This window comes from Thermobia domestica, chromosome 11 (assembly GCF_964235325.1).
Source record: "Thermobia domestica chromosome 11, izTheDome1.hap1.1, whole genome shotgun sequence".
Lineage (NCBI taxonomy): Eukaryota > Metazoa > Arthropoda > Insecta > Zygentoma > Lepismatidae > Thermobia > Thermobia domestica.
Genome location: NC_137464.1, coordinates 178,205,746 through 178,232,825, shown reverse-complemented (window position 1 = coordinate 178,232,825; position 27,080 = coordinate 178,205,746). Strand labels below are relative to the sequence as shown.

Below are 27,080 nucleotides of genomic sequence, written 5' to 3'. Positions count from 1 at the left end.
ACTTCGTAGATTCTAGAATTTTTAAAACATTTAGTGAGTCTGACCAAATACAAGTATGTTTTAATTTTTCTTTGTATACTATTAATAATGCCTGTCTGATTGTGAAAGCCTCACCTTCAAAAATTGATGTATTAGACGGGAGCTTATACTTTTGTGTAATGTCTTGCTGAGGTAAATATACAGCAGCACCTACTGGAAGTCCTTTACTTTTGGAGGCATCAGTGAAAATAAATGTATATCCTGGTAACTTATGTATATAGTTGAGCCATGCCGAGTAAAATGCTGAAGGAATTGTAGATTTATATACGGTAGGAGGATATTTTGGAATGATAATTTTTGTTTGTTGAAGATTTTTTGTGATAATTTACCGAAAAACATGGAAGTACTGGAAACTTTTGGATCGAAGATGCTAAATTATGAAGTTTTCTGTAGCCAAGTAAATCCAAGGTAGTTTTTTAAAGAAAGTTTTCATTTATTTTATTTTTCTTCGTTTTTTTATTTGTTAACTTTGAGATTGAGGTATCTAATTGCAATAGGCTTGTATTGATTATATTTGTGCTGTTCGCTAAACGAGAAAGTATAAATTTTGTTGCCATATTTTTTATGATCAAATCTATGGGGATAGTATCAGATTCTTCTAAGAGTGCATTTCGAGGAGTATTTCCGGGTTGTGAAAAAATTATTCGTTGAGCATCATCTTGAATTTTTATCATAGACAAAACATTGTTATATGGACGTGGTGAAAAAAATATGCCTCCATACAATAACTTTGCTTCAACACATAGTTTATAGACTTTTTGTAAAACTAGGATTGGTCCCCCATTTTTGTAGCTTAGACTTTTAATCACATTAATTACATAGTTAATATCGACTTTAAGATTATTGATGTGCGACATCCAATTAAGTGTAGAGCCTAAAATAAGTCCTAAATATTTGATTTTTTTATTTCTATATTAGCTATATTTATACTGATATTTGGAATTTTTCTTTTCCTTGAGAATACAATTAGATTTGTTTTGTTCCCGTCTATGATGAAACCATTATTATCGCACCATCTATAATATCCTTCATGACTATTTCTAATGTTTTCAAATCTTTTTGAATATTAGACGTAGTTACGTAAAGAACGATATCATCTGCATAAGCAAAGACCTTAACATGTTTTCTATAAGATTAATTAATTCTAATATATAGATATTGAATAGTATAGGGCTAAGTTTACTACCCTGACTTACACCTTTAGATGTCTGTCTAGGAGAATTACAATATCTGCCTAATTTGATAGATATTTCTCTGTTTATGAGTAAATTGTGTACAATACGTACAAATTTTGGATGAATTTTAATTTTATGCATGTAATTAATTAAATTTTCTAATATTACATTGTTATATGCTCCCTTAATATATAAACGTATGGCTATATATATGATTAATGATCCTATTGCATTTAAAGTAGAGAAATTTTTACGAAAACATACTAAGTTTGGAGGAAATATATTATTAAATTCTATGTACCATATTAGCCTATTTAATAGTAGTTGTTCATATAATTTGAATATACAAGAAGTTAAGGCTATAGGCCTGTAACTATCAGCCTGGCCCACAGGATTTTTTGGGTTTTTTATTGGCACTATTAATATTTTTCCATGACTTTGGAATAAGCGAAGATACCCAGATTTTATTGAACATATTCAAAAGGATTTTGATACCTGAAGTATGTAGATTTCTAATATGTGAGTATCTCACTCCATCATGCCCAGGAGTTGAATCCCGTTTTAGTTGCTGAAGTGCAAGGAGAATTTCATCCATCGAGAAAGGTGTCGTTACATTCTTGTTATCCATATCTTGATTGTTGTTTAACAGGGCTTGTATTATTGATTTCCTATCTGGATTTACGTAAGATGGTGTTATTTTTCTGTGAAACTCATCTATCCATGTATTATTATTTTCGTCAAATGAGATTATCGCTGATTCAACCGAATGAGTTTGTTTCTTAAGATATTTCCAAATATTGGGCCAAGATGTTGATGGTGAAAGTTTGTTGCAAAATTCTTCCCAATGTTGTTTCCTGATACTTAATAAATTTTGTTTCATTTTTGCTTTTATTTTTTGATACTTTGCAAAGTTCTCATTTGTTTTAGCCCTAAAATAATTTCTAAGATATAGATGACACATATTTACCGATTTTTGACATTCAGAATTCCACGAAAATGTTTTTTTTGTATATATTTCTTGTTTGCATATGTTTGCTCTTTTTGTTAGTCCAAGATAAAAGAATTTTTCCCCGAATAATCTACAATATGATTGGTTATGTCTGTAAATTTATTGATACTCTTGTCTATAGATTGATTACTGTAAGATGTTTGATGATTATTAAAGGAAGATTCGGAATTGGAAGAGTATATGGACCAATTTAAAGTATGAGGTATATAATGAAGTTTTTCTTTTTGCAATCTGTCAGGCACCAAATTGATATGTTATAATTAAGTACCGTTATTACTTGTTAATTGAGTAATGATAGGGAAATGATCGCTACCCATAGGAGTATAAAACACTCCAATTACAATTTAGATATAAATCTAAGCTGGTAATAGTTACATCAGGGGCACTATTTTTGTTTAAGGTAAGTTGAGCTAATGCAGTTTGAAGATTTCGTTCAGCAGAATTTGTACGTGAACTCCCCCATAAGATTGAGTGAGTATTACAATCAGACGATATTACATATGGCTTTTGTATTTGTCTAAAAATATCATTCCAGACCTTTGTTGAAGGAATGACATTAGGTGGAGTGTATATGTTTATAAAGGAATTGATATTTTTATACCTATAATTTGTGTGTTTTGTGGTAATACTAACTTGTTAAAATTTATATTCGAGTGTGGGATATCTAACTTAATGCCAATGGCTACACCCACATAACCGTCATATCTTAAATTCTCATAGATAATATAACCTGGAATTTTTAGAGGGGAGTTTGTCTTTGTCCATGATTCTTGGATAAGAATTAAGTGAGGATTATAAATAGTGATGAGTAATTGTAATAAGTGTAATTTCCCCTTTAGACTTTGTGCATTCCACTGTAACAAAGTTAAGACTTCATTTAACTTGATTGCCATTATGTAACCAAAAGAAGAATTTGTTCGATTATATTTTGAATGTGATCTGGGGACTGACTGATATTTTGTACTAAGAAGGAAGTGTTGAGAAATTTTGATAAATCTTCTTTAATTTTATTTATTTTTCTGTACTAGGAATGGAGTTATCCGATTGTTTAAAATAATTACTTGCACTATGATATGAAGATTGATCTTTGCTTTTATTTGAAAAAGCGAAAGTTTGTTCTTTGTATTTTTCACTATATGGGGTGGGTAGCCCTCTTTTCTTAATTTGTGAAGTAATATATGTCTTAGTTGTAGTTTTAGAAGTGGAAGGGCCTTGACGACTAAAAACCATCCATGGTGTGACAGATTATATAATCATGGAGTTTCCCTCCCCCTGTGAATTTATTGTTGATTTGTTGGAGAATGAGTAATTGTGTTTTGTGAGTTGACTACTATTATATTGAATTATGCCACTTACGGAAGTTTGTACCCCAACCGGTACATTTGAATTTGTAATATTTCGATATGAAATAGTTGGTACTAACTTACTTGCCTCATTAAATGAGATACGGTTTTTAGACATTAAGTGGATTATATTATGTTGACGTTTATATTCCCCAAACATTTTAATGATGACGTACAAGTATCAATTTCATGTCCACCACATTTTTACGTGTATTACTATATTTACCATTTTTTTTTTTTTTGGATGTAGCCAAATAAGAGACATTTGAAACATTGTCTTACTTGTGATATATACGGTTCTATGTCCAGGTTTTGGTAATAAAGTTTACAGTCTCTCGGCAGGTATTGTGTATTGAAAGTCAATACTACTGTTCCCGTAGGGACTCTCTTTTTGTCTTTATCATTTCTAAATATGCGCCTAACAGATGACATTTCTATTGAACAATCGATATCTGTTAACAGTTCATCCGTGCTAAAATCTGAAGCTACATTTCTAAGTATCCCCATTAATGACACAGCATGTGTCGGTATGAACGCTGACCAATTATTATTCTTTATAATATCATGTGTTACGAATGCATTTGCATTCTTGCCTGAGTCGAATGTTACCTTAATTAAATTTCTGCCAATAGTCTGGATATTCATGATTTCATTAATTTCTGCAAGATATAATTTTCTGCTTATTCCCATTGGGTGCACTTTTCCCAAGTCTTTATCGTTCGATTTAGGAAATACAAAGTATGGGGCAAGATGGTGACTTTGATATATGTTATTCTGTATTTCACCGTTTGACTTGTGTTTCACCGTAATCTTTGTTTTATTGTTATCATTTTCATATGACGCTTCCATTTTCGTTTCATTACTTGTATTTGATTTGTTCTTATTAAAAGAATTACCTGTAGAACTAATTAAATCTGTACCACTCACTTGTTCATTAATTATCTGCATACTTTCCGCCATTTTTATATGAGCCTTAATCCTAACAAGAAATAAGTAAGATATCTAAACCTAAGGCCTTAACTACTATATTAATTATATATACAACCCTTACCTAATTAAAATTATTTTCTATAAAATCTTACTACTATTAACTTAAATTATGACAGCTTGCTCTTTTATTTATTTTTTTCACTTAAACAGGCGGCCCATTGTGTCCTACAGTTTGCATTTCTTTGGTTCTGGAACAATCCATGTCGTTTTAACTAACGTCACTGAACACTCAATAAAAACATCACTTTACATTTTAATTGCATAATTTTTAATTTTTCACTTTTTAATAGAACCCATATTATGGATTGTCGTTCACTAATAAAAGTGTGAAATATGACTGCCTATGCACAATAACTCAATAATTATCTTTTTCACTAATAACGAAGCACATCTTCCATTCTAATCGCCACCTTCTTCCCATCCTCCTCAAATCTTTCTTCATACATATGACATCTTCATTATAATCTTGTCTGATCAATCTACATCTCGTTTGTTTGAACATCCTAGGAAAACTTTCTCAAATAAACGTAATAGTATGTGCCACATTTACAAGCACTCTGTGCCATATTCATATAAGTAGGACGTCGATAATCCGAAAGTCAAAAATCCGAACGCAGTTCCTACAAACAAGGGCGCCGATCCTGAGGAAGTGGGGGTAACCACTCCACCACCAAAGCTCATATGGGCCCCCCTATTGTATTTATGAATATACAATATTTGGCATAATTTGAGTGCAATTTGACTTAAAATCCTGATATATATACCTTCTGTATCTGAATGCCCCCCTAAATTTACAGAGATATTGGCGCCCTTGCCTACAAAACTTTTACGTTTTGTCTTGGCGCTAGCCATAAACAAACAATATGGTTGTCCGTCGGCGTTGTGTAAAGTCAGTAATTGTTTGTCATACACATTTTTTAATTTCTCCTAGGCCTATACAAGTTAAGCTTTAAATGTGAGTGTACTGTAATTTAATGTAGGAGCAGGTTCTTCAGAAACATTAAATGTAAGTAGCTTTACGTACGGTACTGTTATGTACTGTATAATCACTGTATTGATAAAAGAGCATACAGTACAATTTACCCTTTTAAGATATGGTTTTTCAAGGTGTTTTTGTTGACTTTCAAACAAGAAGGTACAGCATCATCCCTAATTATCGTAGGATTATGGTTCATACGTCGTTTTGTTTTGTCGCTTTCAGACAGTACCACTTACATGTCCCTATCATGTACCTGAGGGAATTTTATTGAAGAGAAATCGGGATTTTTTGACAAAAAAATTTCTTCAAAGTTTGAGGCTCCCTGAGCCCCCCCTCCTCGGGTCTGCGTATAAGTCTGAAAAATATCTTGAAAAATACTATTTAGTGTACTAATTACTTGTGACAAATTAGAATTTCCTGTCTTCAAGAGCAAGGGCGGAAAATTTTTTTACCCATGTTGGGAGAACATCAAAAACATCTAAAATTTCCCTAAAATGCTCCTACAAAATTTAAAAATTTCCTGACACCTCCGTAATTATCGTAGGATCACGATTAATACGCCGTTCTCTTCAGAATAGAGTAGGCTTTCAGACAATACCACTCACATGTCCCTTGGATATCCCTAAGGAGGGAAAAGGTGAGGAAAATAGAGATTTTTTGTGAAAAATCCCTTTTTTCCCATTTTGTAGCCCTCAAGCACGGCCCTGGGTAAATATTTAGATCTGGAAATCACTTCCAAAATAGTACTTGTGGTACTAAAGCCTGTGACAAACATCCTGGTATTTCAACTAAAAGCGAATAAAACGCAAGCTATGACGCGACGTTGCCGAATTCTAAGGTGTGTGGGTATGGCTAAGCAGACAAACTACAGTGAAACCTGTCTATGTTGGCAACCATCGGTACCATCGAAAAGCGGCCAACTTAGACAGGTGGCCAACTTACAGAAAATAAGTGTGATTTGTGTATTTTTAGAATAGGATTTCTAGTATTACTTTATTGTAAAATTTTAATAAGCAGTTGACGACAGCTACTTATAAATAATGCATATAGAGTAATCATAAAAATATACAGTACTAGAAAATATTACTATAGTATGTTTAATATGTGTATACCTTTCTCTTCCTGAAACTAGTCTGGTACATTGGATTATTCGGTTGAAAATACAATAACACAAACAACCATAAAACAGAAGCGTATGTACGCAGTTTATTGAAATTGATATTATAGCACACTGAGTTATTCAGATTGAAAACAAGAAAAGCTAAGTTATAAATTGAGAAATTCATATGTATTTTATTTTTATATGACTTCTTTTCAGTTGTTACTGAATGGTGGTTCATTCTAGACGTATTGTTTTATTCTTTTTGGCAGATATGCACATTCTAATATTGTAGTTAACTACCTCTTGTTAATGAGCTAGAAGTGTTTCCCTCGAAGCAAAATATGTTTTGAGACAATCTTAAGGGAATTCATATCTCAAAAACTCCGCTATCTTTTGACAAGCCGACAGGTGCCAATAGTTGACAATTGAGATGGTTAGTTTAAACCTTGAGAATTTTCCGGAATTACCAAAGCTCCCCACTGATGAGAGGAGCTGATATAGCTCATGGTTTTACCAAAACAGACAGGGTAAACAAATACGTACAACCATTTCCTGAATTTCTGTACGTGCTTTTTCTTATTCACATCTTCCTTCACCACCGCTTTATCAGGGTAGTCTTCTGGCCATTGACCTTCAAGAGCAAAGCGCGGGAATCCTTGCTTCTTTTCCCCAGTCACAAATACAGAACATCTGCCTCTCACATGGGAATTTGAAAGAGTTAAGAAAAACAACAGAACGGTATTTTGCGTGGCCGTGGCCAACTTCCAAGATAGACAGGTGGCCAACTTATAGAGTAGTAAGTAACGAATGTCTTATGGGAAAATACAGGTTCAAGACGAACTAGGCCAAGATAAGCAGGTGGCCAACTTAGAGAGGTGGCCAAGTTGACAAGTTTCACTGCATAGCACGATCAGGTGGTAGAGGATAGACGTGGATGTGTACAAAATAAATGTGGCAACACCGCTGGCCTCTCATTTGGTAGTAGCATTTAAAGGGAACTTCGAGCGTCGCCTTCAAATGGTTTAATATACCGGTAATCTAATTCCAAATGCCTGCAGAAAGTTAGGAAAGATATACTTAATATTATAGCTATTCATGCGCAGGTCTGAACTAAATCAGAACGCAGTTTCGCTTTCATTTGTTTTCATAGTTTCGGTCAATTATTTTGGACTGCCACCTATAAACAAATACATAAAACGTGATTCAATACCTCTATAATCGTGTAAAAGTTGTTTCAAGACCATTCGAGACTTGTTCAAGTGTCTTTGAACAATACTCCTTTGAACGTGTAAATATGAGTTATTGAATGGTCTTGTTCAAGCTTTCTTGGATCGTCTACAAACAGCGATAGAGCTAGTTTTATGAGCTCCAAACTCTGATTTGGGTTTTATTTATGCATAAAATAATAAAGTTTTCTTTTCTGTTGGGGGAGGGGACGATCGGCACTGGTTGATATCGAGTAAGTATCAAACGAGAAGTCATCAGCTGAAGAGAACAAAAGAGAATTTTTAAATGATTTTCAAGAACGGAAGAAAAGTAGAGCAACAAATATTCTTGGTTTCCTAGTCTGAAAATGATCAATAATAATAATAATAATAATAATAATAATAATAATAATAATAATAATAATAATAATAATAATAATAATAATAATAAACAGCGCTGTTTCTTTGGGACTTAATAATTACCTACATTATCTTGGGTTTAAATCAATCAGAGGAAATAAGTATTGTCTTCATTTGGAAAAAGGTTTAGTGATAAATTTTCTAAAATTTAACCGATACTCATTAAATGTAGAAAGGTTTCCGCATTTTAACCCCTCTTGGACAAGATATTATGAAATAATATTCTACTATGATATTTAGGTATAATACAAAATTCCCTTATGATATGTACTTGGGAACTTGAATCCTTCCCGCGCTTTATGAAATTATGGATATGCTACTGGGTGGTGAATTTACACCCAATTTAAGGAAATATCCTAGGTTAACTTTGTTAAAAGAGAAAGAGAGATGGAAAAGAAAAGAAATATGTCATTGAAAAGGCTGTATTCATGGTGAGCACGGAAGTACTATTCTTGTTTTGTCAATAAAACACAGGGAAAATAATATTTTCATATTTCATATATATTAATAAATCTATATTCTTAATATCTAATGTTTAAGGTCCGTTTGTTTTCTGTCAATAATTTGATGTAAATATTAATTTACTTTTACCTATTATGATTTTTTCAGTTTTCATTGAGTCTGATTTCATGTGGGGTTTCATCAACGCAACATAAAATGTGCGTTTTAGTTTCTGATAATTGGTATAGTGCTAAAAATTTCTTTTCTGCAAAATTTTTGCTGAAATTAAATGGGTTGCCCTCCTACTTTTAACCAACAGTGGATTGTACTATTATCCCGTTCGTAGTATGAATTTTGCAGAGTTGGCACTCTTAAACGAAAATAATCTAGGCCCCATAGCCTCTACAGCAGATTTTCTGAACGTTAGTACTAAAAGGCATATTCGAATAGTAGTGATAGTAAAATTTTATTTATGAAAATAAAACAATAAATTGTAGAAAGTAAATTTTTGTTTTTTAAAAATATTTATCTGTTTGTAGACGTATCAGATCTACATCAACATAACAGACGAACATGGCTACAATGAACGAGAGCAATTCGCACGAAGAAACTGAAAACAATTCTTCCAAACGAAGCAGCAATCAGTGGGTTCGTTTAAATGTTGGTGGGACGTACTTCTTAACTACAAAAACTACTCTGTGTAGAGATCCTAATTCATTTTTATTTAGACTATGTCAAGAAGACTCGGATTTAATATCTGACAGGGTAGGTGTGTAAATACGTGTATAGTGTGTACATATATCAAATGTGCATAAACAACATGTTAGTTGGCGTGTTCAAAAATTACTAGTAATGTTCTTAATAATTTACGTGTGTAGTGTTATTGACATGGTATAATTTCGCCCAGGAAGGTGTAGTAATTGAAGTAAACAGAAGACAGAGCGTGTGACTGTTATTCAGACTGGACATGCTTCAAGAACTGTGTACGTTCACATTAGCACCGGCAGTGGATGTAAAAGATTCGTAGCTGTATTTCGACGAGCACTGCATTTATTCTCATGCAGATCGAAGGTTCCTTTTGATCATAAAATATTTTATGGATTGATTTTATAAACTGTTATATTGTGCCAGTCCTTAGTAAATGAAAGTACATCAAAGTATAATTTTTATGTACCTTTAAAAATGTAAATCGAAAAAGGAAAAAAAAAAAATACTAGTTGTATTGTGGTGGTTTGCTCCTTAGATTTACAATCTTGAATGAAGAGTTCTGACGCAAAACTTTCATTTGAGCCAGTGATTAATTTATTATGGATTTGCTTCCGCATGACACGTCCAGGAAGTATCAAACTTCGTAACAGTCGGTTTGTTTAATTGATTGTAACTAACTAATCGAATGTAAGCGAATGTAACACTATGCCGGGAAGCGAGAAGTAACTGAAGAGAGTAAGCTTTACAATGCTCGCTCCAGTTGATATCCTTACGATGACGGAAATTACACTCTATTAACTTGAACAAAAGGGGCTAAACTTCCATAAGGCAGGGTTTTAGAAGACAGGTCCCCCTTCCCATTTAGCTCTAATAAAGACAGAAGCATTTGTGCCGTATCGCCGGACCACTTTGAAAACTTAAAAAGGCCTATGTTTAGCAGAAGGGGTCCATCTCTTTTCTCTAAAAAGTGTCACAATTTTGGTAATTTCTGTTCACATTCGGTTAGTTTATGGTAGGGTTGGTTAGTTTAAGGTAGGTTAGGCTAGTTTAGGTTACGTTAGGTTAGTGTAGTTTGTTATATTAGTGTAGGAGTCCCGCATAATTTTCCAAAAAATGATAGAATTTCGCTTATTTCTACTAATATTACGTTTAGGTTAGTTCAGGTTAGCTTACGTTAGTTTATGTTAGGTTAGGTTAGAGCTGGTTACGTTATATTACGTCTAAGTACTTGCATCACTCATTTCTCCTGTAAATTTTGTGATTTTTACATGCTTCTGGACCCCTTGTACTAAACATACCCCCTTAAAAAAAGCACCAAAGTGTATTGCATTCGGTTATGTTTTGTTGGATTACATTAAGTTACATCAAGTGTGCAGTATTACTTTAATATGGATCCATAGTATAAGTATTAGTAGTAGTAGAAGCAGGAGTAAGAGTAGTAATAGTAGTAGTAGGAACGGGTTAGAGGCCAGGCAGGGGTTGGTTGGGTTCTGTTCTCGAAATGAAATGGGCAAATTAAAGACTTGCCAATTTTTTTCTGTACATTTTACAATTTATGGATCCATATAGTAAAACAAATGTACCTCTCCGCGAAATAGTCCATCCGCCTCCACATACAGTGCCTCTAACAACATCAAAAACAATGAACAAATACAACCACTTTCTTAACTTTTACTATTCCCCTTACCTCCCTTGTACTCATTCTTTCTCATAAACTTAAATAAATTATCCAATTGACCCGGTAAATTTCCTAAAATTGGTCTGGTGATACGGCACTTAACCCAAGACAGAAAACAATGTGCTCTGCGGGGTTCTAACCCGCCTTCAGTCGCTGACGCTCGCTCGGCAATAGCTATTATGTGAATTAAATATTGGTACAGAAAAGAATCAACCTAGCTACTAATCTATATAGAGGGGCATGTGTTCTAGAACCTTCCTCTACCTTAACGCGATCCTACTTATCACTACCCTACTCTAATCTAACTTTTTAAAGCGGTCCCAGTTATGTTAAGCGGACAGCTGAAGCATGTATTATAAAGTTTTCCCATTGTATATAATGCAAAATGCCATTTAGTCTGTACGGAGCTATTCTAATTCTATCCTTGCCGCTGGTCTACTCCTAGCTTTTTTTTTTTTTTTTTTTTTTTTAAGGAGTCTATTTTTTTTTTAAGGAATGAAAATGGACATCTGTCTTAATTAATAGTATTATTTGATTATTTTGATACCATTGTTTTAGCAGCTGCATTGTTGATGTTCATTTTTCTGTGAAACAGATACTTCCAAAGTGCATTGCCCCGTTCGTATCACTTGCAATATTACTGTTATAGACATCTCCGAAGTTTGTTTTTCGATGTTTTTGATACTGTGGTATCCTTAGTTGGCATCACTGAATAATAAATGTGTTTTCGTTTTTAAAAAAATTAACAATATATGAAGCATTGTGTATCAACTATGTATGTGTATAAACATATACGAATGTGAAAATGCAGAATAAAATGTATCGGCAAATAAATAGTAAAAATGAAATAACAATAAATACTAATAATGATCAAATAGAGAAAATATATAAGAATGAATAGTGAAAAAAGAATAAAAGGAATTAAAGATCCAGTAACAATAAATACACGAGGAAAAGGTTTAAAAAAAACTCAGCTAACGTGAGTAATGTTAGTAACATGTATAAAAGAGAGAACACGCTCGACAATAGTAAATATCATTGCCCAATGCACTACCAAGTGTAAGTGACAGTCCATGACGCTCTCTGTATTCTGAGCATTCAGGACACTCGACAAGAATGTGTCTAATACTCGGTGGGACAATACAGACGATTCAAACCACGCAACAAATAACTATGCATCAGATGAGTGTTTCCGATATGTAAACACGTTAGGAGTACATCTCGTCGACGCGAGCGAGCGGATGTGTGCCATTCTCCAAGCCGTGGCTTAACTGCGTGAAGTTTATTTTCATTTGCGTCGTCCAAGTCTGCATGCCAATGAGAGCGTATCAAAGTATGGATATAATCATAGAGGGATTCGTAAATTCATCCTGCTATTGTATTTTTACCACCTAGGAAGAGTTGTGGTTATTTTGCTTGCACGTTGCAACATGATCCGAGTGTCATTTGGTATAAATTTCATGCAAGTTTGTCCAGGTGAGAAAGGCTTCGAACAGAAGTCATGACGAAAAGAAGTCAGTCAAGCAGATTTTACGTGATGATGGTGAATTTTAGTTTTTTGTAACCCTTTTGGCACCCGCGCTAACATGAATACTAGTATATACGCCTATGAACTTTTCCAGTCTAAAAATTTATTCTTGTATCATGAAGGTTCAAAATCGGCTTAGCAGATTTATATTTATTTTATTTTTATTTATTTATTTATTTATTTATTTTAGCTGGTATCGGCATTTTTGGCTCGCTGTCCTCCACTGTTTCTCTCTTGTGTCATATCCACTGTGACATCATGACTGCACCATATCGTTCTCGTCCTCGAGCTTGTTTGCCGTTCAGTTTTATAGTATCCACTCGGTAAGCTATGATTCCAAAGTTCTTCGTGCCCAAACCATCTCAGTATACTTTCTTGCAGTTTTTGTAGTACTGGGTTCACCTTTACTGTTCCCCGAATCACTTCATTCTTAATTCTGTCCTTCCGAGTTACTCCACACATGCACTGCAACATTTTCATCTCCGCAACATGCAACTTCTGTTCCTCTCTTTCTCGTCGTCGAACATTCCGCTCCGCATAATATGGCAGGTCTCATTGTTGTTGTGTAAACTTCCTCTTGAAGGCGCATTGATACCCTACGGTTACACAATATTCCTGCCTTTTTTCTCCATTTTGTTCAACCACTACTAACATTCTGCTGTTTACACCTTCTATTCCTGTATTTTCGTAATTATTCCTTTATTTTCTTCTATTAATTCCAAGTACCTGGATATCCAAGTCATTACCACCTCTTCCTCGTCCAATCATATTCTTGTATTCTCGATTACATTTCTCCTGATAGCACAATATAAATATTCTGCCTTCCTTTTACTAATTCTAAGCCCTTTGTTCTGGAATGCTTCTCTCCAGGCATCTAATTTCTCTTGCAGTGCTGCCCTGGTATCACTCAGCAGTACGATGTCATCCGTATCCAGGTGCTAACTCTTAGATATCCTTTATAAGTTCGTTCATCACAATTGCGAAAAGATATGAGCTAAGACCAGATTCCTGATGAAGTCCCATTTTAACTGTTATTCCGCACGCACTCTTCACTCCTGTTCTACATCCATTATACATATCTTGATTTATACAGGTGTATGTTCGGAACACACTTCTTCAGTGCCAACCAAATAAGATCCCGTAGCCATCTATCATACGCTTTCTCTAGGTCGATGAAAGCCATATAAAGGTCCTTCTGGTATTCACTGTACTTTTCCATTAGCATCCTAAGTGCAAATATTGCAATTGTTATGAATCCTTTTATGAAACCAAATTAGTTGTGTATTATTTTGGTCTCTTCCCTTAATCTTGCTTGTCACTCTCTCCCGGAACTTCATTGTATGGCTCGTAAATTTTATTCCTCTGCAGTTGCCACATTCTTACTTTTTTTTTTAAAGTACAATATAGCTGCTTCACCATTCTTTTGGCATATTTCCTGCTTCCAGTATTCTGTTAAAAAGTCGAGTAAACCACTACACTCCGTAACATTTCCATGCTTCGATAGGGAGGTTATCGGGTCCTGGAGCTTCAGCACTTTTAATCTTTTTCATGGCATTTTCTACCTCTACCATGGTCACAGGCCGAACCAGTCCCTGATTCGTGGACAGATTTTCGCAGGTTTCTCTCTGGTTTTCTTCGAGAAGATGCTGGAAATACTACTTCCACTTCTTCTTTTGTCAGAATCACGTTATTTTCGTCCTTGATGCAGCACACATGCGATTCCCCCTCCCCCTCTTACCTTCGAACGTTTGTATATTTTTTCCCTGTTTTGTTCTCAGATTGTTGTACAACTTATCGTAAGCTTCTTTGCTACGCAAATAGCCTTCTTGGCGTTCTTCATTACCTTGTAATCCATCAGACTTAGTTGATTGCCAGAGTTCCACCATTTTTTGTACCATTCCTTCTTAGCAACTGCTTGAACTCCTTTGTTCAACCACCGTGTTTCTTTATCAATGAGATCTCTTCCTTCTGTTTATTCCACAACTTTTCTTGCCATTTTCCTGAGTGCTACTCATACTCTGGTCCACTCCTCTTCCACGAGCAACTCTTCTTTCTTTGTTTGGAGTACTTAGAATGTAATAATTTCCTTTCGAGTCTTTTCAGCACTTGTCCCATCTAGTTTCCACCACTTCGTTCGAACAGAAACATTTCGTAGTCTTCCTACTTTTTCTTTGATGAAGATATCTGTTACTACGAAGTGGTGTTGCCCCGTTAGACTTTCACCTGATTTTATTTTGCATCATGGAAGTTTTGTCTCCATAAGATGAAGTCGATCTTAGACCTTGTGGTGCCACTTTTATATGTAATACAGTGTTTTTCTTTCTTGTAGAAGGTATTCAGGATAGCCAGATCGTATGCTTGTGCCACTTGTATGTTCTCGCCTTTATTATTTGTGTTTTCCAACCCATATTCTCCATGTATTCTTTCATATCCTGATCTTGATCATCTTACATCCTCATTTAGATCTCCTGTTAGGATAAGTTTCTCCTGTAATAAACCGTTCTGTAGAGTGCTGTCTAGTTCCATCCAAAATTCTTGCTTTGTCTCTTCATCACATCCAAGTTGCGGGACATAGGCGCTGATTATATTCAAGGTTTTTCCTTCCCCTAGCTCGAGCTTGACTATAATAATTTTGTCGCGTACTCTCTTCACGTCTACCAATTTCTCCTTCATATTCTTATCTAGGGATGGCCTAAATTTCTGGAATCGGAAACTTCACTTTCCGAATTTCGGAAAAATCTGGATTTTAGATTTTCCGGATTTTTTTCTGATTTTACTTTCCGATTTCCGAAAAGTAAAAATTCCGAAATTGGCCATTCCTATTCTTATCCAAGACAATTCCAATGCCATTCTAATAATAATAATAGTAATAATAATGTTGAATTTCACTTGTAAGCCTTCTCAGCCGAAATTAACGCACTAAAATTAAAACATTCCGAGGTGCAGTCTTGTGGTCCAAATCGATAATTCATATATCCTAGAGAACTACGTTGTTGAAATTTCATTACTACCTTTTGCTTTTCAGTTTTTTTTTTCTTTCTTTTTTTATGCAAGATTGTGTGTGTCATTTCAAATGTAAACATAATACATTCTGAATTTTCTCATAGGGAGGTGAGATAGGAAATTCATTCACTATATTCCGAATATCACGATGATCTTAGAATGCTCCTAGTATTCATTAAGTTATATACGTAGTTCTGTTTGTCTTAACAATATATGACACATCTAATTCGCTTAATAAAGTTCAAAATCTAGTGTTAAAAAAATCTAGAGTAAAGAGCTGTAGTGGGTTCGATTCCTGGCCTGTTGAACTAACTACACACACTGGCCACTAGACTAAGAGGAGTGGAAAGAGTATAATTTGTGACTGTAAGCTTGTATTGATTATGCAGTATTGTGGTAGAGCTCCTTTTTATTAGTATGTTCAGGTTACAATGTCGAATTCACGCGTTTCTGCGTTAGCATACCTCTTCAAACTGTAACGTTAATTCTGATTTGTTATTCAGAAAATGGGAAAGAAAAGGCTTATCTAGGGAAAATGTTATGAGAGGAACCCATCATAAATAATCTTAAATTTACACTGTAAAAAACTGTATTCTAAGTATGTTTCAAGTTACACTCTGAAAAATAAAAAAATGAAAAGCGCATCACTTCACATTTTTACGAAAGCTCAAGGGTTTGGGACCCTAAATTTTACTTATCTTTACCACACAACGGAAATCAATCGATTGAAGTGTCTTCCACTTATCAGAGTATTACCTGGTAGTGTTCTTTTGTTGTTTGTTGTTTTCTTTTGTTTCCGTCAGATGACTTTGTAATCAGTCGGCACGATCGTGTTGGCGGGTTAGTATGACTCAGTATGTGTTGTACGTTACAACTCTCTTGATTATTGCTGGAGCTGTGTGTCGTGAATTGTAGATTTCAATGTACTTGTTCAGTATAGTTACTTAGGTTTCAGTGTATTTACCGTATTTACTATTGTTCTTTAACGAAAATTGGCAAAAAGTGTGACATTTCACCACGTAAGCAAGAACTGATCCTTGCTTTTCACAGTAATGGTTTATCTCAGAGAGAAATTGCGCGAAAAGTTCATGTAAATCATCTACAGTTAGTTGATGCCTCAGAAAGCAAAAAGAACATGGAACATCACCCTCAGAAGTAAATGTGGCCGAAAGAAAAAGACGTCTCCTTGAATGGGTCGTCAGATAAAGGACATTGTACTGAGGAACAGAGGAATGAGTTCGCGCCAAATTGCAGCTGGGCTCCATCAGGAGGAAGGTGTCACCATTAGCCATTGTACTATAGTGTCCCGATTAAAGGAATAAGGTGATAAAAAGAAGATCATACGTTAAAAACCTAACCGAAAATCGCAAGCGAGCTGGGATGAATTTTGCATGTGTTATGGTTCGTGGACGAGTGAAGACTAGAAACACGTGATCTTTTCAGATGAAAAGTAGTTTAAGCTGATGAAGAATGAAATTGTAGATGCGGAAAGGTGAAGAACTTGAAAATTCCAGCATTTCTGTAACACGAAAGTTTTGTGGCAAGTTATGATATGGGTGTACTTTCCTGCGAAGGATTTTGGCAGGATTAAAATTTCATCGACAGTGTTAATGCTTAAGAATATCTGCAAATCTTAAATCGTGAATTGGTACTGACTCCACAGGATCACTTTTCAGGAAGTAATCTTGATTGATTTGTCTTACAAGACTATAATGCAACCCGTTACTTTGCACAGATCGTGGACAAATGGTTTCGCGACATGAACATACAGAGACTGAGTTGGCCTCCCAACTCTCCCGACCAGAATCCCAGTGAAAACCTATGGGGTCTTATATCAGGGTGTCTACCAGTCAGGGAATTTCATTGTGTGTCAGGGAAAAAACTTTCCCAGGCTGTAAGGGGTGAAGGAATGCCACTAAAATAGTCATAAATTACAGGTAAATGAATTGGTTCGTTTGTACGTTTGTAGAATATTGTATAAGCATATAAACAATGATGAAAACTTACAGTTCACTTTAAATATAAGTTATTTTCTCGTGAGTTATACAAAGAAAAAAGAATGACATAGTCAGGGAATTTGATTATGCTTGCTTGGTAGACACCCAGTATATACAGAAGACTTGATAATCAAAGATTCAGATCAAAAGATGAACTTATGGCACCAATTGTTCGTGTTTGCTTTCGTGAAATTGATGTTATATATTGTGAAACTCTCATTGACAGTATGCCTTGAAGGTTGAAAGCACTGTTGAAAGCTAGAGGTGGCCACACTGCTTAATGACAAGTGTTAATTTTCACATTCTTCATTCTTTCTTATAAGAGTCGTTTTTTCTACAGTTATGTAAATTTCGGATTCATTACATTACTGTTAATCCTATGTGTACATATATAATAAATGTAGTTATATCAGAGGTATCACATGTAAACTGTGTATAACATTGTAATTACCTTGTAATTGTGTAAAAAATACCATTACATAGACAAAACATCCGTGAAATACTAAGAACTGAAATTAAACCAAATATTATTTTATATTATGTAGTTTTGAAACCAAAACCCTTGAGAATTCTCAGAAATATGAAGTGATGCTATTATTTTTTTACAGTGTGTATTAAATAAATAATATTAATAATAATGGATACATTTCTTCGGAATCAATTTTTTGAGTTCGGCCTTGATAGTTTCAGGTAAGATGTTTAATTTACAACTTATAGTAGACAGAACATTTGATTACTACGAAGATATTATGAATGCATTATGAAATCTTTAAAAAAAAAAAAAAAAAAAAAAAAAAAAAAAAAAAAAAAAAAAAAAAAAAAAGCAGGCTATAGAGAAATGCTGTTGCATTGTAAACATTTTATGCTATATAAGCTGCGGTAAACACATTTAGATTTTCAGAATACACCGTTGTATCCATGTGATAGTTTCCTCTTTGATAAAGAATGAATTGTATGTTCACAGCAAGGATTGGCAAAAACCATGAAGGAAGAAAGGAAAAAAACCCGGTTCTTTTGAGTTAAACCAGTTTTTGTTTGTTTGTTTGTTTGCTTGCTTGTTTAGATAATGTGCTCTATGTATTTATATTACATATGGACAGAAAGAAGTTCGTTTCGCCTTGGGTGTTATTATGCAGCAACGGGGTCACGCTGGAAGGGGCCACATAAGCTTAAGGCGGAATCCGAACCGCTTACATTCGAGAGAAATTGTCCTCCATTTGGACTTGAAACCGGGACTAATTGGCCACAAATGCGATGAGTTTGCCGACTCGCTCACGAATAACTTCTGAAAAAAATAAGTTGTATTAATCTTTATATACTTGTTAATATAATTGTCAAGAGTCATTTCAGAAGAACTAAAACAAACAGTCGCACAAGTGAAACCATTATACAGAATTATGTATAAATCGGGAAACTCCCGCGTTAACTATCAGAAAAATCTTCTCATTACTTTAAATGCAAAGCAATAACGGGAAAATCCCATTATTGCTGTGCATGAAAAATTTTAAGGGCAATGTTCATAATTAGTACACTAAAACAGGTGTTAAATTACAAATGTAATATGTACTGTAGATATCATCCAATAAAATTAGAACTGAAAGCCCAATCCAAGTTAATATTGGAAGCTACGTGGGCAGTCGATAAATTTTGCCAATTTCTATCAATATATTTAAGCAGCCTTGGCTTCTTTATAAAACAACAGGCATTCAGGCAAGCAGAAATAAAAATTTGGTTTCGTTTCGTATGTTTAAGGCTTCACATTCTTATGTAATACCGAGGTTATCAGGAGAAGACTTTAGCTTAAAGTGACATCTAAACCACTACTTCGTTTACACCTGAAAAAACGCTGTAGTTCGATCGAGAATTGAACGTGGGACACCTTGATTAAAAGATGAAAAGGAGATAAAACTAATGCAGATGGTTTGATATGTGCAAACGTCAATCGATGAAGTTCACACAGATTTAAAGCATTTTTCGTTCTTTTTTTCTTTAAACCAGTTTTTTTAACAGTTGGTTTAAACCTGCTAACCCTGTTTACAGCACAAAACACATTTACTTTGGGTGATTCTCCATGTCCTACTCATACATACGTGGGCTTTCTGTTTCAAAATTCTAATATTATGTTAATTGACTTCTCGAAAGATAGCACTTTGTCGACCGGTTTCAGGGGCTGCAATCGGCAGGGACAAACTAACAAACGTTTACGCAGAATCTTTCACGCACTGGACTATGAGAAGTCTAATTTTTCGCGGATTCTGGTGTAAACTTCGTGTGATAGTAGTAATGCTCAATTGTTTCAACACTTACTGGTGGATGACCGGGTGACTTTGCTTATAGATGGAACCCACTTCCGTTGATATCTATGTCTTGCGTATTGGAATATAGTACCAGCTTGGTGGACTGCTTCATTTCTTGGCACGGGACATCTATGTTTGAGATCATACTTTACTCTATTTTGGTATTTTATTCTCGGCCACAACAGCTGTAAGACGACCGTGATCAGAAAGGTAAAGAATCAGCTAAACCTAATAAAGTCGAATAGTATCATGTAGTGCAGTTGCAATTTGAGTAAAATTATTACTGTGTCCATTAATATTAGATGAATTGTAAACTAATATAGTTATCAATTAACGAAAACTTTAACTGTTTAGAATATCATATTGTTTATAAATATCATGCCTAGAATTGTAGGAGTTTCAGAGGAAAGCAGATCTAAATAGCATGCCTTAAGAAACTTAGAGGTTCACTATCGCAAAAGTCCCTCCAGTTCAATGAAATAAAGTTTATTGTGCACTTCCCTAAGACTAACTTTACATTAAAGTTCTAACTTCTTGGCCTTTTTTCCCCAAAGGAGCTTCCCATCCTTACGTGACATGTCCGTATATCCAATGTGAGCCCCATCCATCGTAAGTTTTTCTGTTTAATTATCCACCAGATATTTGTTGATGACGGCTGCGTTATGGATTTTCATTCACTTGTTTTAGCCTCTTTTTAAATATACGTAATATTATTTCTCAAAATTTTAATTTCGAAAATTTTCGTACTCTTACAGTGAAATGGGAAAAATTGTATTTTTATAAAATTTCATATCTTATTAACTCTTTAATATTAATCGCAATGATAAAACGTTCAGTTATGAGTTGTTTGCATTTTTCGGTCTTAAGTTACTTTGAAACACAATCTTGAACAATTTGAATGAAACCAAGCTTCTCAATCAATGACGTTATTTCGAAATTTTATCTTAGTTATTTGTGAGCTGTTCTTCCTACAAAACCTAGCTAATTACAGTCTTCAAAAGGCATGTCAAACTCGCGGGCGATATGCAACCCTTGACTAATTTTTCTGCTGGCCTCGTTTTATTTCAGAAAGTAACAAAAAGTGTATAGTTTACTTATTTACAAAATCCTAAGGATATTACGTGATTTTTGTCCCCGTGCACAGTTCCAAAAAGCCCGCTTATTTGTTTCGTACGTGAATTCCATGTTCGGTAGGTAGTACATATCAGCATGAACAACTTTCCTCACTTGTGATTAGAAACAAATCTACAGCGGCGAGATCCAGGCTGTCATTTATCTGATTTTTGTTCTAAAAATGCCAGTGCTACCGGCATGTCTCCAGACACCTAAAAGCTGGTTGCCTGCAAAAAACGCTAGATGCCGGGAAACTTGGATTACCTTACGTTGCTTCCATTTGTTTAAAGAACTACAATGTTAGGTAAGAGTGTATACATTTACTCACTTTTTAAATACGCCATTAAGTATAAAAAATGCTTTTTGTTTTCTTGCAGCCAGCATTTTTGTACACTGATAATGGCCCACTTGAATTATTGAGTTTAGCATGCCTGATCTTGAATGTATTGGAAGACAAAAATTTTGATATATATAATTTTCGCTGTTGAAATAATTGTATTGTTTTTCAGGATGATACTGGTGCATATTTAATCGATAGAGATCCTACGTACTTTAGTCCTGTTCTTAATTATTTGAGGCACGGAAAACTAGTCATTAACAAAGATCTGGCAGAAGAAGGTAAGCATGTAAACCTTAAATAAGTCTCAGTCTCTCTCTCTCTCTCTCTGTATATATATATATATATATAATCAAGAGGATTCGCATGATATCTGTGGTTGAGCTTTTCTTGTAATATTTCCGTCCATTTTACTTTTCATATCTTTGTTAAGATGATGCAGTTTTAGTATGAGTTACGTACCAATGCTTCCACTATTCAAAACAAGTGAGTCTCGTTTTACAGTGTAAAACTACGATAAGCTTCCAAACTATGCGAATTCAATACTCACACCGGAAGTAGTACATCTGTAACTACTCTAGGTTGCAGTGGAGAAATAAGATCAAAGATTGAACTTGTTCCTCGGACCCTTAATCCATACCAAAAAGCCATTACTCGCTTTCAGGGTGGATTGATTTAAATCAGTCTGATTTAAATCACGATTTAAATCAAGATTTAAATCACTTGATTTTTTTAATAAAAATCGCTGATTTAAATCAAAATTCCGAAATAAAATAATTGAAAGTAAAAATAAGTAAAATCCCGTTTCTGTTCTGTTATTTCGGTTACGGAAGTTAATAATCATAATACAATGAGACTCAAATGTACAGTATGTACAGCATAGTATGAAAACAAGTGTCATGCACTGGATGATTAGGGAAAATCCCGTTTTGAACGGGTAACGAAGCAATGCTGCTTTCTTCTTTTCGTAACAATGGGTTTGGGTTTTCAAATCGTTAACTATTCCAGCGGAGAAATCACCATCGACATTTAAGAGGAAAATTCTTTCGCGTGCGCGTCTGCTTGTTTGTTCCCGGATAATAGGGCATATATAGAGGGGTCCTATCCCCTCTCAGATTTTTTTTTAAGATTTATAACTCTAGGCGAAATTTATGTATTTCCTGCCTCAAGCTAGTTCCAATTTTTTTTTAAATATGCCCCTACCAAATATCAGTAACTTTTGTGAAAAAAGTGACATTTTGATAAACGTTGCTATACTTTTTCCTTAATGCTTAACCTTTTAAATTATATTACCTGTTTTTATTCTATTAAAAATCGAATCTTCATTATTCGATTAAAAAAGTACCAATAAACCTCTTTACTTCGTTTTTTTTTTTTTTTTTTTTTTTTTTTCAAGACTGAAGGCATTGTAGAACATGTTACATATGATTTCACGTCTTTCTGCGTCGAGACATAGTGTGGATGACATCATAAATTTAAAAAGATATTTTTTGTTATGCCTATTATTATTATTATTTTGGCAGGTTTACATTTTGCATTCAAAAGACTGAAATTTTGCACACTCGTTCAGTGCATCCCTTAGTATTTTTTAAAGATGTTTTCAGATCTCTGCGTGAAAACGGGGGTCCAGAAGGGAAAATGTAAAAAAAGATATTTTTAACAAAATAGCTTTTTCCACGATTCAGATGGAGACATATGAATGGTACCGTTTGAAAGGCTGTTCTATTCTGAAGAGAATGACGTACGAACCATGATCCTAGGATAAATAGGGATGTTTCAGGAAACTGTTACCTGAGATACTGTTTTATAAGGGAATCTGGGGTGTTTGGGGGATATCATTTTTCGCGGGCTTACTTTTGCACCTAGAAGACTGAAAGTTTGCAGATTTATTTAATGTACCCCTTAGTATTTTTCAGTGTTCCAGATCTCTACCTTAAAACACGGGGTTGGTCCAGAGGGGTAGAAAGTAAAAATGGGTATTTTTAACAGAAAATCCCTTTTTTCGTGATTTTTCCGCCCCAGATACACGATGGAGACATTTGAATGATACGATTTGAAAATCTTTTTTTATTCTGAAGAGAATAATATACAAATGACGACTCTAGGATATATAGAGATATCTGATGAAATTTTTATATTACATGCGGGTTATCTGGGGCATTGTGGGGATGTTCTTAGCTCATTGTTAAATATTTCCCCGTCCTTACTATTCAAGATAGCTTGAAATTTTATACACACATTTAGTACACCCCTTAGTATTTCTCAGTGGATTTTGAGATATGTGCGTTAACACAAGGGAGTCCAGAGGGGATCAAAATTTGAAAAAAAAAATCAGAAAAATTCCATTTTCTCTCAAAATTTCCCGCTTCAGGGACATGATAGGGAAATGTAAATGTTACCGTTTCAAAGGCTGTTCTATTCTGAAGAGAATGAGGTGTGAACCGTGATCCTAGGATAAATAGGGATGATGATATAGCTGCTTGACTGGAAGTACATAATTTTCCTTTTTTAAAAAGCCATAATTTAAAAGGGTTAAGAAACATTGTTTGGGATTAACAGAGGTTAACAATTGGGGAATAATTCAAAATTCAACAATAATACTTTCACTTAAATAGCATAATTAGCATTTAATACTAATTCCTAATGCTTTTTCTTCAGTTCGCGACTTGTAATTTACGAGGAGAAAGATTTGATTTAAATCAAAAAAATCGATTTAAATCAAAAAAATCAACAAAAATGATTTTTTTAAAAAAAATCATGATTTTTTTCCACCCTGCTCGCTTTCTCTTATCTTCCTTGCTTAATGAGAACAAGGATTGAAACCAGAAGTACTAGTAAATTGTAACCACTTCCGGTTTTGGCTGTGTGTTGCGGGTGGTGATGGTAGATTTTCTAGAGACACTGAATTGATTGTTAAAAACTCCTTGTCCGTTCTTATTCTGTGGTGATCAACATTAAGACCAGAAACTGTAGAAATCAACCACATTCGGTTTCAAGTTGATTTCTACCATGTCCGATTTGAATAGAGGATTAATGAAGGAGATTGAACCTATTTGACACTGAATCGGTTTGAAAATATAGCTTGTTTCTATCTATTATGGTTTTGTTCTATGGCGGTAAATGTTGAAACCAGAAATGGTTAATTTCAATTACTTCCGGTTCCAGTAGAGGGTTAACGGAGATGAAACCTATTTCTGGAACGCTAAACTGATAATAAATAAATAATAAAAAAGAAAAAAAAAGAACTTCTCGATATACTTGACCGTTTTTACTGTTACTTATGCATGGCATAGTTTGAAAGTCTAATAATTAATCGATAAAAACTTTTAAAGAAGATTATTATTGCCATTATATATCGTTTCAAACCGGTTTAAACTTAATCTCTGTCAAGTTATAATATCTCGAAGAAGTGAAGATTAATGGAAGATTTCGATCTTCTCTAGAGAACGGTCTGACCTACAGGTGTCCTGAATTACTGAGTTTTTGTGGTTGTCAGATGTTTTGTATTTTATCTGTTTCAGTTGTGCAACAGTACTTTTAGAACCAAGCTGTAGCTGAGGTAATGATTGGTGTTGTGAACTTTCGGACATTTCGATATTTCTTGATTTCGTCTGCCAGCCCTTTCTACTAGTTAATATTTGTACTAAATATTGTGTATATGTTGTAAATAACCTTGCTAAATGTATGACTGTTAACGGCCCATTTTACTAATGATAGCAATTTTTGGTCTGTTTGTTAGTGGTGTTACATTAGTTCTCAGTCCCATATAATTGATATTTGTTTTCAAGTACTGGATTTAGTTAGTATTTGCAATATGATCTAGTATCAGTAATTAGTGCCATTCTATGTGATGTAACGGGAGTTTTATATATATATTATTTTCAGATAGGGTCAAGCATTCGTAGAGCGCTCCCTCTGGTATGGGATTCCTGGTTCGATCCTAGTTCACGCCGAATGGGCTTTATGGTGGACAAATACTGTGTGTGTAGGTTTTCTCGGGATGTACCAGTTTTCTCCCATTTCCTTCATTCCACAACCATTCCAATCATATTTTTCCTTAGCCTCAGTGCATAATCTTGGAACGTTAAGATACTCCGAGGAAGTAATTATACTGCACATAAGCGTATGATTTGTTCAATTGTTTCTGATATGTCTCCACATTTTCTGTATTTTTCATCGGATATTTCGTGCTTTAATATGTATTTACAGCAGTTTCGGGTTTGTATCCTCTATCCTGGACGACCATCGTAAATTCTTCTGTTTTAGGAAATATTCCAGTTTTTTCGAGCCAAGGATTTTATTGTTTATCTATAAGTGCTCTTTTCTAGTTGAGTCTTTCGTGAAGTTACTTTGCTCTTCATTTATATGTTTTTGTTAATCGAATTTATAGTTTGTGATTTTTTTAGCTAGATAGAGTGGCTTGCTTTCGACACTGCATTTGCGAATTAAATAACATAGTGGGTTAGTGACCTTCTGTCCAGGTGTGAAATACTGACAGAGTGCTTCATTGTGCTTTTAATGAAGTTTAAGTACATGTGCGATATCTCTGTCTTCTGTAGTGTCATTCGCTCTATTGCAGCTTTCGGATACCTTATTCTAATTCTGACATTAAAATCCAGATCATTCGTGTTAACATTTTAAAATTAATCTGTTTATTTTATAAAGTCTAATGAATATTTAATAAGGGATTTTGTAAATAAATGATATGGATGTCCCTTATTACATCGTTAGTAATAGTATGAGCTAAGTTCTGAGTATCGCTTTAATTCCTGGCTGGAAATCCATGCGTTTCAGTGTATTCTGTTAAATGCCACGAAGTTGCATTATTCTGGGTTATTTGTAGTGTTCCCCTTTTTTTAAAATTATCTACTTTAGGGTGTGCATTAATTGGCAATTTTATGTTTATTATTTTCCTCTTTGCAGACATACTGACTTAAGTTTGCTCTTCCTAATACCATACAGGTGTCGTGGAAGTTCCTACTATTTACAGTACTTAGTAATTGAACGTTTAGAACACATTACAATATATATAGAAAACTAACTTGGATAATGTACCTTTTTAAAAGAATATTTACCTATATTTCTAATATGTCCCACGGGTACCCTTTCTTCGGGTTTAAAGCTAAGAATATTGTAATATGATATACGTGGTCTATATTTGTAAACATAAACACATGCTTCTTATTTATAAACAAAACCACGTGTCCTCGTTACTATAACTACTACAAGAAGCAGACCACAGGAATCATCATCAGCGCGACCGCTGTCTAGAAGAGGGTATAAAACACCATGTAAAATCTCAATCGACGTCAGTTTCAGCTTGTTAAATCCCCTCTCTTAACTTGTGTGAAGTTCTGAGATCTGCTCACCTAGCTTGCCTGGAGCTCTGAGACCCTAATCGTAACTACGTAGCTTGCTTGGAGTTTTGTGGTCTCCTGCTCTCCTGGAGCTTTGCGGGACACCTACCTCGTTTGGTTACCTAGAGCACTGCTAATCCTTAAACCATTGCCAGTTAGCTCTCATGGAGCTTTGTGGGAACCCTTCCCTTGACTGCTTGGGCCTATGGTCACCTTTTTACCCAAACTACATAGAGAACTTTGTATTGGTCTTAAGACATGCTTACAGTAATTTCGTGTTATATTGTATATAACAGGAATTTGATAAAAGATTGTGGGAGAAAACAGAATTCCATGTGCTATATTGCTCTTCCTACTAC

The 27,080-nt window shown here is 34.4% G+C and overlaps 1 protein-coding gene across 1 annotated transcript in view; it reads left to right on the top strand.

The window, feature by feature from the left end:
• Positions 1–9,205: 9,205 nt before the first annotated feature.
• The window catches only part of inc (BTB/POZ domain-containing protein inc), a 31,763-nt gene continuing 13,888 nt past the window's right edge, over positions 9,206–27,080 (top strand). The window contains exons 1-2 of the mRNA XM_081731367.1: positions 9,206–9,468; positions 21,537–21,645. Of these exons, the coding sequence (XP_081587493.1) occupies positions 9,277–9,468; positions 21,537–21,645 (301 nt within the window). The 5' untranslated portion in view covers positions 9,206–9,276. The remainder of the gene's footprint in view (positions 9,469–21,536; positions 21,646–27,080) is intronic.